This window comes from Vollenhovia emeryi, unplaced genomic scaffold (assembly GCF_000949405.1).
Source record: "Vollenhovia emeryi isolate VEMERY1.0 unplaced genomic scaffold, V.emery_V1.0 DF939122.1, whole genome shotgun sequence".
In the NCBI taxonomy this organism is placed as follows: domain Eukaryota; kingdom Metazoa; phylum Arthropoda; class Insecta; order Hymenoptera; family Formicidae; genus Vollenhovia; species Vollenhovia emeryi.
In genome coordinates, this window is record NW_011967244.1 from 3,655,799 (window position 1) to 3,670,839 (window position 15,041).

General features: G+C 45.3%; 1 protein-coding gene across 1 annotated transcript in view; it reads left to right on the forward strand.

Annotated features, from left to right (window-relative positions):
- Positions 1-11,587, forward strand: part of LOC105570022 (F-box only protein 32) — a 13,901-nt gene extending 2,314 nt beyond the window's left edge. Inside the window, exons 2-7 of the mRNA XM_012026934.1 lie at positions 9,648-9,694; positions 9,975-10,024; positions 10,235-10,421; positions 10,577-10,752; positions 10,857-11,107; positions 11,205-11,587. Coding sequence (XP_011882324.1) covers positions 9,648-9,694; positions 9,975-10,024; positions 10,235-10,421; positions 10,577-10,752; positions 10,857-11,107; positions 11,205-11,403 — 910 coding nt within the window. The 3' untranslated portion in view covers positions 11,404-11,587. The remainder of the gene's footprint in view (positions 1-9,647; positions 9,695-9,974; positions 10,025-10,234; positions 10,422-10,576; positions 10,753-10,856; positions 11,108-11,204) is intronic.
- The last annotated feature ends 3,454 nt before the right edge of the window (positions 11,588-15,041 follow it).

Genomic DNA, 15,041 nt, shown 5'->3' on the forward strand with positions numbered 1-15,041 from the left:
AGAGAGAGAGAGAGAGAGAGAGAGAGACATTTCCTAGATAAAATCGCCGTTCTTTCGGGAGAGCGGCGAGTGGGGGGTGGGGGGGGGGAAACGCGGAGCGCGGACGGTGAAGAGGACAGGCCCATTGTATCTTCCGGTCATTTTTCACTGCGTTATCTCGCCGTTCTTCAGGTCGACGTGATTGAGGCTCGAATTGATCGGCGATGCTCCGACGCTGCGGCTGCCGCGCTGGGTGATGCCATTTCTGGTATATCTCGCCGACTCTGGGAGTAACTTTTTATGCTCTCTGCAACAAATATTATTATCGGAATGAGCGAAAAAAAATTAACGAGTCTCGCGCTCTCGCGATACTCGAGCTCGCGGGCGCAAGGCCGTTCGAACGCGTCGCCCTTTTCTCCTCGGAATCAAAAAGCGTTGCGCTCAATTCAAAGGGCAAAGCCCAAAGTGATCTCGTGCGAGCGAGATTAATTGGCCGCTCTGACATTTCCAATTTGCGATGGAAAATAAATGTGGAAACCTGTTTCTCCGTGATATAGCGCGGATTGGAAATAAAAAAAAAGAGTCATTTTTTGCAGTCGCCTCGGCGTATATCTGCGCGCGAAAATCACGCGATACACTCGCGCGCGTATCGCGAAACCGATTCACGTGCATCTAGATTTTTATCGGCGCGATCAACCTGAACGTTTTCAGCGCATGGGATTGTTCGAAAATCGCGCAAACGGTATCGAGCAGTTACGTGTAAAAGAGAGTCGATTATCTCCTTTTGTACACGCGGGGCAGCGTGTACAAAGCGTTCACGCCCGTGGGTTTCCTAACATTCAGTTTCCTAAGAATTAATTGGGCGTTAATAAGAGTATCGGCGTCCGTTGCAGAGTCCGTACGTTGTTTTTCTCCCGGGAAAGAACGTCGATTCCACTTAAGGGCATTCGACAATAATAGAAGCCAATATATTTGAACTAAACCTGTGATATACCTTTCCAATATCTTCATTTCTAAAGAGACTGTAGAAGGGTATGGCCTTTAAGATATAATATGAGAAAAAATATATATATGTCGATTCTTTACGTAAGTTTCAAATTGGTTCCTTCAAAGTCGCAAGCACGGAGGATGTGACTGGAATTATCTCTCCCTCGAACGAGGAAGATAACGATTTCATCTACGAATTTTCTTGATTGATAAACGGAAACCGATTAACGTGTTTCTATTTTATCACTTTGATTTTCTAAAAATGTCTAGTAATGATACCACTTTTAAAAATACATCCCTGCCAAGCAGAAGGTATTGACTGCGTCTATAAAAACTTTTTACTGGAAATTAAGTCAACATACTCCAGTTCTATTTACGTGACCTTCTAAAAATGCACACCGTGCATTTTCGAGCTCCGTTTAAATATACCGAGATAATTGCGATGCAATTTGTCCCAAAGTCAACGTAACGAATACATTTACCGCCTCGAAATTGATAACCGATTTATCTCTGTGCGCGCTGGTGCGATCTCGGGATTTGAATTAAATTGATAACTCGCAATTATCTCGAAGGCGTATCGGCGAATCGCGCGTCCTCGGGACGAATGGCGGTCGCGCATCGCGATTTCTTCGACCGGATATTGAGCCCATTGTGCTCGTTGCACCAGTTGTGTTTGTGGCCGTGACAGACTTAGATAATTAGAATCGCGGCGCATCGGGCCCGCGCGCGCGCCTCGCGAGCGCGCTGTCAAAGACTCGCGGCGCGAGTCTTTGTTTCCGCCGCGCCGTTCGCGCGCGCAGTGCATCTGGAAGCAGCCGTACCGCGTAAACATTCTCTCCTTGCCGCGACTTATCACGCCTAAATGACGCGTCTGGCGAGCGAGCCAGCACGTGCGATCTCATTGAGATCAACGCGCGATCGATCATTCTTGCCGCGTTAATTCCGCCTGCCGATTCTCGACTTGAGAAACCGAGAGAACGACGCGAATTACAATTGAACGGTTCACGCCAACGACTGCGAGCCGACGAGACACCTGCATCTTACAATATTCTGATCAATTCGCGTCTTATTACCATCTGAATTTACGTTTACGTTCCACGATTAACGCGACGCGTTATTAAATAATAACTTTCCAAAGAGGCCCGGCTGATTTCTAGATTACGCCTGGCCGAAAGCTTTCTCTTCTGGAAGGCCAGAGACGCCGGACGTTCTTCCTCGGGAGAAACACAATGCGGAGTTAATAGCGTCGATACTCTTAAATCGCCGGTTTTATGTCGGATTTATGGCAACGCGCAGTAGGCCGATCGATTCGCAATGCGAACGTGATAATTGCTTCTTATTATTACGCTTCCGTGACGGCTGAAAGTTGTACCAAGGTGGTAAAACGCTCCGTAACGCCGGCTTCTGCGTATCGCCTTCGGACAACGGTCTCGGCTCAAGTCGGGCCACTTCTTCGTTCTCGTCTGAAATATGACAATTAGTTAGTTCAATCGATATCTGACGCCTAATACTTCATTACAACTTGACGCCCGAACTCGAAGTAACGATAATTGCCAAGTAACGATGTACAACGCGCGCGAGAAGTTTGTTAATTTGTCGGGAATTCGCTACGGATTTGCAATTACGTACTCCTCCGGGAGTAACTTTGCGACGTGAACATTCACCCGAATAACAAATGGATGATGCGAGTAATTTTCATTTGTCGGAAATTGTAAAACATTACGTGTTTCTCAACATTTAGAGCACGGCAGGTCTATTTTCAGGCTCCAAAGGGGTCGCTTATTTTTCGTAGTATTACGCTTACATATATGAAAGTTCCAGCTGGAAAATGTAAAAACTTGCCCGTTCCCTAAAGGCTAATTACATTCATAAACAGGTTTAAATCGCGGTATCTACACCGAGAAAAATATCCCGGCCAATCTAATCGGATAATCAATTCCATATTAACGGATATATTCAATTAAAAAGGAGCAAAACCCATGGTCGAAACGTAGCGATTCTTAAACATAAAAATTGCCGGATACGGTCAACCAAATTTGATGTTGTATATTCAATTAAATTGTATATCCGATGAAAAATATAATCGGTTTTTCGATTAAATTTCATCGGTAACTGCAATTTCATTGGATAAATTTCGTCGAATATATCCATAATTCGATCGGAAAACTTAATCAGCAAAACCGATGGTTAATTGTTCATTGAAAACACTACTTAATCGATTTAGCCAATGGAAATTTTTCTCAGTGCAATTGTCTCGGATATCTTACGACCTAAAAGATATCCAGTTGTATTTCATATGTTGAGCTAAATATTATCCATCTATTTATAGTTAGTTTTATAAGTTTTATAAGAATTTCAACCATTGACACTTTTACATTTAAATTATTTTCTTTTACTCTTTTTCTTTTCTATTTATACACTGAGGACGGTCCAAAGAAAGACCGAAACGTCTGTAATTTTTATGTTTTAATAAACTAAATTTTTACCTTTTTTACACTAACACCTAGTCACTCTTAGCCCCTTTTACTCATTGATTGTTAGTTTTATAGTTTCATGTATAAGCCTACCATAAAGATTGTCTATAGCTAGTATCACACGTCGCGTACTTATCTTCATTTACTAATAATTCGCCGAGTAGGCACGAAATTCTTACCCTTCGCGATGCGGATGTACATCTCGCGTTTATTTCCGTTAGATCACCGCAAGACATTGGCGAACATTTGCCACTCCTCGTGTTGTCTCGGAGCACTTCTTCCTCAAGCCGTGCAATCCTGCGCTGTCCCTTGCGTTTCTAATTAACAGCACGTGCGTGCGTGCGTGCGAGTATGCATCCGGATTTTTTGCGAGTGTAAAAGTTGTGATCGTATGTACATGCACGCAACAGGCAACCTACAACCTGCAACCCTTCCATTAGCGCGTTGCATTTTATCGTAAATACTTTTGCCGTGAGCCATGTTAATTCATCACACATCGAACATTCCTGTTATTAACGATGTCATCTATTTTTAGAATATAATATCGCCGAGTTAATAGCGCGGTATTACGGCACCGGTATATTATACGTAACGATCTAGGTACAAATTAGCCAACTTTTCATGTAATAATTATTTCATACATTACGTTAGCCAACAGAAATATTTCGATGCGAGTCACACAACACGGAAAACACTATCGCAGTCCTGTTACAAAACGTATTCGAGAATTCACGTGTATAGCACGCAATTCTGAATTTAATTTGCATTGTAATCGATTGAAATTATATTTCCTTATATTCCCGTATATTTTCATAGACGTTTGAATTTTTTAAAGGAACGGCCGTCCGTATAGCGTGAAACTCATCCGTGGTTGCACAGGAGTTTCGACAGAGCGCTCCGACTTCGTCGCGCTTTCTCGCACTCGCTGAAAAAAAAAGACCGTTTCGCCCACTCTTTCCCCTCACGCCGAGCGAGGACGAGCTGCGGAATTAAAATTAAAAGTTAACAAAGCTTATCGGGAGCTTGAATTGGAAATATCGCTAGTGGATGAAAATTCAATAGAACATTCATGTTATGTCTACGATAATATCTGCAATATAAATTGATTGCGCCCAAATTCGTCGAGTAATCTTGCAGTGCCGTGTAAATTCACAAACTTCAGTGCATAAACGAAATCGATCGTATGAAAAATTTAGACAGTTTTTCCGAATTGTGCGCGCGCCTCGACGTTTAGCACTGACGGCACCGCAAATCCCTTCGGATCCGCATCGGAGGAACCGAAGTTTCCGCGTTGATGGGTTCGGGCATCCTTGAGAGCGGGCTAGGTCAAATTCTGAAAATGGGAAAATACTGGCGCGTGTCTTGCCGGTGCGGAAGTGGGTCATGACCCAGCTAGTAACGTGACCCGCGCCAATTCGCAATCCTCTCCGCGGTGTACGTATACCCACGCAGCCTTGATAAATTCGGTTAGACGGCGCCGCGGCCCCGTCGCATGTGGATCCGCGTCGAAGCTGTCGACCGCGGTGCTCTGCTATCGCGCAATGACGACGGGAACCCGGAAAGCCCGTGGTACGGCACGGAAGAAAGCGTGTCCCGTATCTTTCTCTTTTCATTTTTGTAGAAGATAGACGATCTCTCTTCGGTAACCCTTTAGCTCCGTTTAGGCATCCTCTCGCATCTCGTAAACGAGAGCAAAGTATTCGGAAGAGCCTCTCTCCTCGGCTGCAGAAACGATATCGTCTTCTTCCTGAAAGAGATGTCGTGTTACTTCAAAGGCGCGGGTGCATTTGTGAAAAATATATCTTCCCACCGGGATCGGCGTCGACCTGGTTGCGGCGAATTAAATGGGGTACCTTTTCTACCGATATTATCGCGCCGCGCACACGTAATGATTCTGATACAGTTAGGCGAAATGACTGGAAAGTACGGGCGGCTTGCGTGCGGAAGGATTTACAGGCCTGCTTTTCTCCGTTTTTCCCCCTCGTCGGCCCGACGTACGGCCATTATTTCAACGATTCATCCTACGCGCCTTTTCCCAACCTGGACGGGATTAGACGTGGTGCGCGCACCACGATGCAGGGTCGGTGAACTCTCGATGGAAGTAAAAGTTCCGCACCGGCCGATCTCTATATATCCGCGAATTAATTATTCGCGCGTCTCTCAAGGTATAAGACCGCCGCCGCTCCGCGCTGCATTTCTTTCCGTGCGGAATTGTCTCATGTAAAAAGAAAAAACCTACCGTTATCCGTCTTTATCGTCCGGCTTGCGTACCAGACCTGGCCTGACCTGCGAGCGTTTGTCACGAAACGAGCGGTTGTTTAAATTAAAATACCAAGTACGTGATAAAACGTTAAATAAAACTGTTGTTGCAACGTAGTACTAGAGCGCAAAAAAGATACATGTATTGAGAGGAAATATATCGAGATAGTGAATGTAATAAAAACGTAGACATACAAGTGGAAGGATTTTTTTTTTCTTAAAATTTCTCCTGAAAATCACGTAATCGTGGGGCAAGATGGCACTTCGAAGAATTTCATGCGTTTTTTTTTTAAACTTTACCTTACTTGTCAGTATACATCGAGGGGGAAACCGCTGACCAAAATCTTGTACGCCAATGCCCACTAATGCCCAGTGGGCATTACTTTGTCTTATCTTATTTTATCTTTATAATGCCCCAGCAAGGCCTAATACCCAAACTAATGCCCTAAAAATGTCTAGTAATGCCTAGTAATGCCGCAAATCTGTACACCACAATGCTCTCAGCGGCTTACCCCTCGATATACATTTTATTGGTAGAATGTATGGTGTAAAATTTCCAAAAACTCATAAAGTTCTTCAAAATACCACGTTGTCCCACGATTACATGATTTCCAGGGTAAATTTTAAGCAAAAGTTCTCTCCGTGCGGTGTAAATCCACACGTGTATCCTAAAGGGGAAAATGGACGAAATCATTAACGAGGATGTGGATACTTTGACTTGTGTTTTACCCCAGCAGCATTCCGCGACTTTCTTACGCCTCTTTTGCGATTTCTTCTGTTCTCGGCCGATTGTTCAGTGCACACGTCTCCCGAATCTCTCGTTTCCCGGGAAGCTCGATAATTCTCGAAAGCAGGGCTGGGTTTTTCACATCCTGAAATAACAGAGAATTTATCAGGCGGTCGACAACGGAGCTATATCCGATCCAAATTCTTGCACGCGAATCTCTTTGGTTATTCGTTACCGAATTCCGTCGCCGAAATTCTCCGCAAGCCTATCTTTCGCGTCGGAGATTCCTCGAAGCCTCTGCTTTTTTGGAAATGGTTACTCGAGTGTCTCCACACCGACCGTTTTGTATCGCGAAAGCGTGCGGCGCAATGATGTACTTCGAGGGCAGAGCGATGCATTTGCGTTACACATCAGTCTCCGTGCATTGCAGAGAGCTAAAATAACCGATGTCCTTCTGCGGCTCGGAACTGGATGGAGAAAATAAAGGAGCGAAGAGGCCGCGGAACTTTCTAAGCTGCATTTATCTCCTATCAACGTATTGTGCTTATTAACTTTGAAATTGTGTCACACGGCGGCTAACAATTTCTGCGTTATAAATGTTATCGAGATAACATTTAGCCGAGTGAAACTCTTTCATTGTTACTCGCGGCACCGTGAAATCCCCGAGATTATAAATTGAATACTTCCAAAGGCTTTCGCTCTCGATTATTCGTAAAGTACCGTTTTAATCGTTCAATCAACGTCCGCTCCAACTGGTCTATCGTTGAAATAAAACGAGCAATCTTGACACCGCGAACGTCAAGCCGTGTATTCCGGCGTATGATGTTTGTCCTTCTACCCTCAAGCCATAGAACATTGACGTGACATTGATCGTTCCACTTGCAAGTTATCGATACTGTGCGCTGCCGGGGAGAATTTTCCGCATTTACAGTTCTTCATTCGTCGCACGTATGCACGCGCGTGTTGATCTTTTGTAATGAGCGCCACAAGTAGTTACGCAACTCCGCGGGCTAATGGTACAAGATATCCTCTCTCTCTCTCTCTCTCTCTCCCTTTCTCCGCAGCATCGTGCATTAAGGTCCCCTACGGGCAATTCGACGACCTTAAACGCCCGGCCGAACCCGCCCGATTAGAAAGGGCAAGGGCACGCATCACCGATCGATGATCGAAAATGCTCTCCCGCATCGTCTCGCTCATGCGGAAAAATCACAAATACGAGGCCCCGCACGCGAGGCTGTTGCATGTGCGAATGTATGCACGAGTTAACGTACAAGGTCGTCATTGCGTCCCTATAATAGAACGTTCGTCGCCGTCGCTTGCGTAGACAGAATCATAAGCGCGACGGGAATAGTGCGGCGATATGTAAACGTTAAGCTTACCTTCGTTATTTTAGGATAGTTAATTCGAAAATCTATAAGAAACAACGCAACGATAAACTTCTAAGATCTAGTAACAACATCTGCTAAAAGTTCCTTACGCAAGGAACAATCTGTTTGCGATTGTATTGCTTTGAGATTCGAAAAATAACTTAATTTAGTTGAATAATTTTTTTTTTCTTAACGAAAATTGTCTGGAAGACTCTTCTGCGACCGACGGAGCATCCAACGAAGAAATCTGACATCTTGCGATTCTATATTCAAATTCGATATAACGTGTGCCAGAATCTTAAATCTCTGCAATTGCAAATCGAGATTTTCAAAGCCCTGGAAGGAATCCAGTTTCTATGCAGGTATTTTTATTAGCATGAATAATCTCGCGGGGAAGAAATTGGAACGCATTATATGCAGCGGAGCATTCGATTCCTATCTTCGTATCGCGGTCTTTGTATTTTAAACGCGCTTACGAAGGAGCTTAGTCCAGATTTAATAAGTATCGATCGCAGGTGCTGCGAATCTTCTAAATTAGCAAGGATGACCGCGTTTTGCGTCCCGACAATACGCGGCGCGAATCAATCCTCGCATTTTAATGATGTGAACAAGTCTGGCGAGTGTATTCCAACTTCTTCCTTATAAATAGAACGCGTTGTAATCTAGTGACAGTTAAATAGCCGATGTCGCGTCTAATAAGAGGCTATGGAGTCATCCTGCGGTAACGGGCGATGTCTAATGCGATTTGCTGCAATTCCGATGCGTTTTTCTGCTTCCTCGAACTTCTCGTGCGTCGCGACTGAAAATAAAAAGCGTTATTGTAGTCGATGAAAGTGGCCGTTAATGTCTACTTACAAGGTGTGTCCACGTTAATTATCGTCAGCGTGTTATAAAGCAATTACGGTCTCCGTTGACGACGGTAAAGGTACCACTCTCGAGACGGATTCGTTGTGGCCTGTTTAACTGATTATACCGTAGACACGAACGCCCACGCGTGTTTTCCTTCTTTTTCGCCCAATACCCGCGTCGAATACATACGACAATATTAACAACTCGCAGTCACTTGGCGAAACCATATTCACTTTTCTCAAATGCGCTGTGGATGTAAAGTTAAAAGTTCATTGTTTTTTTACTGGTACAAAACAAAATCGGCTGTTAGATAAATAACCAGAAGGCATAGATTTACTCTTGGAGTATTTCAAATTGATGTTACTGAGAACTGACAATCGTTGTCTAGACTTGAAATAACTTAAACTAATAATTATTACGTCATTATTTGAGAATCTTTCGACAATATTTCAATAATCTTACATACGCTGCACGTGCCCGTATGTCACTGTGAAACAAAATGCTGTGAAAACGGGTGTAGAAACGGGTATAAGTCCCACGAAGCTATTTCTTGAATATTATTAGTCACGATAGTCTTTCCATAGTCGAATCGAAGCCAACTCCGTTGAGACGTAGCAGCCGCGAGTCCGCTGAAACCGGTCGCGGTGTATTGTGCCATAATTGGGATCCGTACATTAGTGCCTCCAGCATCTCGCAGATAGTACCTTCTTCACACTTCTATTCGGCACAAGATAAATCATGGATTTACAAGGCAAATCATTTGGCAGATGAACAAAATAAATCGAATTTTATCTCGAAAAACTTTCGTTATTTTATGTCGAGCAACTGAGATATGGAAAAAAAAAAGCAGACAGTGCAACGTGCAACGATAAAATATTATGCGCGACGTGTAGCTATTCTTTTTATAATTGGCCAAGTTCGAGTTGTTTCTCGTCTTAATAAATTCTCTGAATCTCGACGAATTTTATGTGCCACGTCTAAAGAACGCGCTGTCTTTTCTTACAGCGGCGAAAAGGATGCCGGCGATAAGAAGGAGAAGGACAAGAAGAAAGGTGAGTACTGTAGTCCATATTGAAACTTGAGGACTTATCGATTCCAGTCGACGTGAGGCCTTCGTTAGCTATAATTATAAATCCAAGTTTATTGCAAACTTTTTTTTCTTCTCTATGTCATTCCGATATTAATGATTTAAGCCGGCTGCCTATCGAAGACCCTCAAATAATACGTCGAGATCAAGTAATCTTTCTCTTTGTCGAGCTATAAAAGCGGGGTCTTTAGTAAAACGATGCCCGTGAAGATCTCTGGTCGACGAGTATTTTTCTCAAATTTCAGAAAACGCCGTCCAACCACATTGTCACATCACGCTGAAGTGTACACGCGAGGTGAGTGACTCCTTCCGGCCCGGTCTTTATTTAGACACAACTTTGTGCAAGAGGAAAGAGACTGGGATTTGCCCGATAGAGACAGGTTGAGTGCGGCGAGTAAGAAAAAAAGAGCAAGAGATACCAGTAACAAACTGTCGACGGCTCTTGTGTCTCCTATACTTAGACATCGTAGCGAGGCGGGATCATTATCCGTTCCTAAATTTACAGATCGCCGGCTTCAATGGTCTGAGTGACGCCCTGAAGAGGCTGGATTTCCTGTCCGCGGTACACGACTGCCGTCGATTCAATTATATAGTCCGTCTCCTGGATCTCCTGGTCAGTCACAGGATGGGCGGTCTTAGCGGATGCGCCCAGAGAGTGCTCTTCAACATGCTCGAGGAAGTCGCTCTGGAAGGTAAAAGGATCTTGCCAGCTTCTAAGAGTCCTCGGATGAATCCGACGCGAAACTTACTTGGCGATTCTGTGACATTTCTCTATGCTTGTTATCTCTTCTTCCTGAAGAAAGGCAGGACGGTTGTTACACGTGCTGAACCGAGCGCGTTGTTTTAGTATCGCTGTCGCAACAACAGACAGGAAGGCTGCGGCGTCTTATAGAGAGAGTTCGAGCCTTCAGCGCTGGCTGCTGCTGGGGCGGTAGACCCTTGGGCTCCGTTATCTTATGGGAGAAGCATAAAGCGGCTCTGGAGAGAATCTTGCAGATTGCCTCATCCATCACTATCACCCAGGTGAGGATAATTGAAAAATTACGTTCAAGTTAGTACGGAGCAATTTCATCTCTTAGAAAAAGTATTCACGACGACGCTGATCGATAACGAACGAGTCATTGTAGCCGGACGAGGAGCAGCAACCCCAGTGGTCGGATCTGCCGCCTGAGTGCCGTCGAGAGGTCCTCCTACGCTTGAGCGATCCTCGAGACATCGAAGCCTCGTCCGAGGCGTGCGAGCACCTCGCCATTCTGGCGCAGGAACAGCGAATCTGGCGCGAGCTCGCCCAGTATCACTTCACGCCGCAGCAAATCGCCACCACCAGACAAAATAATCCTGGGAAAGACTGGAAAACCATATTCACTATCGCTCGAAGGTACTGTTCTTTCACGTGGGATTGGATTGCCCGCAAACGCTAGTGTAGCAACTCAACGTTTTACATTTGTCAGTACTATATATCTTACTCTGTTCAGGTCGTTCGGATTACGGGAGGAGTACGCCGAGATGATACAGTTGTGCCGCAATTGCCGTTGCTTGTTTTGGCGATCGCTGGGCCACCCTTGCATCGCGGATCAGGACCCAGCGTTTCAAGAGAAACTGGCGGACGTCGACCAGGCGTCCCTCCACGTGCCGATCCCTCCGCAAACCTTCCTGAAATTTTTCTCGCTGTGAAAGCTTTCGCGATGCGATTATATTGAGAAAGCGCGTATAAGAATGAGTGGCGTGTATGTGTGTGTGTGCGCGCGCGCGTGCGTGCGGAAAAGCGGCGACGTAACTGCCGCTGTGAATGATTGTGGCCGAAGAGACGAGTGCAATACGTGTGGGAGAAGATAATAGAATGACGTTTAAAAATGTTGCGCTGCATTTAGAGAGACTTTAAAACGTTACCTTCTGAAAAGTATATTTAACTTGAGACACATTCTTTCTCTCTTCTGTCTCTCAATATACCGTGTGAATCTGAAAGATAGATGTCGGTACTAGGAAGCACGTCCTTTGAGAAATTCGACGCAAACCTTATCCGGAGGCCTACTCATCTGATGAACGAGCTTGACCACTTGACAGGCTCGAAAGCCGCCCAGAGCCAGGAAAGCACAAAGACACGTGTGCCTGCCACCCGATACGCGGATCGATATCTCGCGAAGCTCCAACTTCAATCGCCACGTACTCGACAAGTCGCTCAGGTTTCGTCGAGGAAAAGTTTGATTTCGAACTTTCTCTGGCCGTTAAACAATATTCTCTGCTGATTTCCAATTCGTCAGACTCATTCCGTATGCTGATCGATATTTTTTGGTAGTGAGTAGATATACTAGTCGTGTAACGTTGGTTGTTTGCGTCGCGCGCGCCCGTTCAGAAAGATCGCGTAAAGCCCGTATCGGACTACGGATTGAGATTGCGATTAGATTGAAATTTCACCAATTAGAGTAAAAGTTACTAAACCTGAGATTAATAAACTTTACTGCGATTGGTCAAATTTCAATCTAATCCCAATCCCAATCCGTAGTCTGATACGGGCTTAAGGATGATTGTTCGATTTACACCGACATGCTGTCGGTATTCGAAGTTGACAAATAACTACGTGTGATTTTGCGATAGCAGCCCTCGAGGTACGTCTTCGCTGATAGTAGTATCAGCCCACGCGGGTCTTTCGTCAATTCGCTAGACGTTTCTTACGCTGACAAGGAATCTCGCAGCAGGTTCCGGCCCTCTGCGCACGAGAGCCACTTCTTTCGTTACCTGAAACGAGCTCGATCCTAATTAATAAATAAATGGAAAAGAGATCTAACTTTTTCCCGCGGTTGTGCTTTCGCGCGAAAGCGTCAAATTATTTTTTCTATGCGATATCAACGAAGAAAATCGAGTCTATTCTCGAGGAATTCTCGCAGGAGTCCTCTCCTTCCGTCGTCACGGAATCATCTCGCCGACGTTGCGCGACTCGCATTTTCGGATTTGCATTTAGTTGACAATGTGAATTCTCACGTTCTCACATTGGTTCGATTTTCGCCAATCGATCGCGCTAAATGGCACAAGTGTGTACTTGTGTCTTTACATCTCTGTGCAATACTTTTCTCATATCTTCTCTCTTCTCTTTCCCATCGTGCAGCGATGTAACGAGTCGCTAGCGCGATCCTCGGTCAGTCTGCCGCAGGGAGGTTCCAGGGAGGCTTCTCTGACTGACGCAGAAACGACGTTGCTATCGTGAATTTCCGAAGGACAGCTCGACGGTCTTCCGAGCGTTGTGATGAGCATGTAGCTGACTTACAAAGTACAAAACGTGGAACGATCGTTATTGTCGGTCGAGAACCAGATGAGAAGAGCGGACGGGGACCTCGGCGTCCTGCCTCGTCGTCTATACAGAGTGTCAAAGCAATACAGCGTGCGTTTCCAACTTTTCGGTGTTCCGTAATGTTCGTTTGCGTCCCACGTTTGCATTACTCGCCGCGCGACATCGTGTACGTTTAGGCCGTAAGCCGTGAACGGATATTTTCGGGGAAGACCTAAGTTACGATACATTTATTAATAAGTGAAGATGAAAACACGAGAAATTGCGCCGCCGTGCACCTAATCGGAGAATGAAAATTCACATACTGCCAAAGCCGGATGCTATTGCATTTGCAGAGACAAGAGACGACAACGTGTTTCGCGCATACCCTTTCCCCGCGTAGCGACGAGACGTTTTACATTCGCCGTTTTTATTCGTGGCCGAAACTCGGCGAATCGCTGCATGACTCGAAACTGTATACTGACCTAGTCACTGAGGAGGGGGCGAACCGAGGTCGGTTCGCGACTTCGTAAAACGCGGCGACCGAGCTCGAGAGAAAGAAAGAGAGAACGAGAGAGATCCGAGAATCCTGGCAGCTGACTGTGTACCTTTTAAATAATCCAACGAACTTGGTCTCTGCAAGGTGTGTACATATAACATAAATATCGACGCGGATCCTGCGATCGGGATTATTTTACTTACGTAAGCAGGTGTGTAGAACAGTATTGTGCAAAAATGCTTCAAAATATACTTTATTTAAATATATAAATAAATGCTCAAGTCGCTGGTGGATTAATGTAACCGCTGTCCTCGCGAGCGCTTAGAACCTCGGCAATTTCAAACGATTTCTCTCGGTCGGGCTTGAACCGTGTTCAGGACTCGACGGAGCCGTCTGAAAACTTGGTTCGTTGCGCATTCTCGTTTGAGTTTCATTATTACTTTCGGTTTACCTTTAAGCCTGGTCTACAATGAGTCGTTGGTCGTCAGTCAGAAGTCGGAACTATACGTTGATCCTTTTCCTTTCTGGGTGGAAGAAAAAGGACCGACATATAGTTCCGACTTCTGACTAACGACTAACAACTCATTGTAGACCGGGCCTTAACGGCAACGCCGTTGACTCTTCGCGCAGCTCACATTCGCGTCTTAGGCGAGATTGGGGGTCGCCTGTCGACCTTTCATGACTGCGTCGGTGTTTTCTTACTTCTCAAATTTTTGTCGTTACTTTTATTCTCGCGAATACGCTCAATGATTACCGAGGCCCGATTTTTTCGCCAACGTTGTTTAACTTTAAGCTTAGCCTAGGCTTCTTTGTCTCTTTCTAAAGTAACAGTTGGAAAGAGACAAAGGACTTGCCCTACGTCTACGACTGAGACAGTAAGCGTTAACGGATTGTTCTCTGCCATCAGCCAAACTTGAAAGCGGCCACGCCGGTATTTTACTTGATACCGTTCGCTCAGCTGATTTTTTGAGAACACTCACTCGCGAAAATCATCGATCGCGCGAAATTTCGGACACTCGCGTGCGCGATGTGAAATACCGCGAAACGAATTAAACTAAGCTGAAAATCGAGCGACGTTGGTGAAACCGCGCCCGAGTCTCTCACATTTTACAAATCGGACTTGCATGTACATACGTTCCCAGCGGTCACGAAGGAATTGTCTATTTCCATTGTCTTGAAATGCGAAAATAGGTGAAAATTAGACGAGAGCAAGATTAAAAATGACTTACGGTAATTGGCGGAAATGGATGTAAACCAGCCGCGCTGTCGTTCGTTTGATAGTGTTGAGATTTTACCAGAAATACTCCAACGGTCCCGCGTCGTCCGACGAGCTCTTGTCTTTCTGAAGCGCGCGAGAAAATGGCGCCTCAAAGGCATTCGTGTTCAGAGGGCGCGTTTCTTATCGACGAAGTATAATATTATCAGAGGAGCGGCTGCTCGGGACGGATCGGCGGCCGGTAAAGCCTCCGCTACAATGATTTTCGGTTCTGTCTACAATGGTCGTAGTCGTAAGAATAATCGACTGCGATTGGTCAATTCTTATCGAGCGAC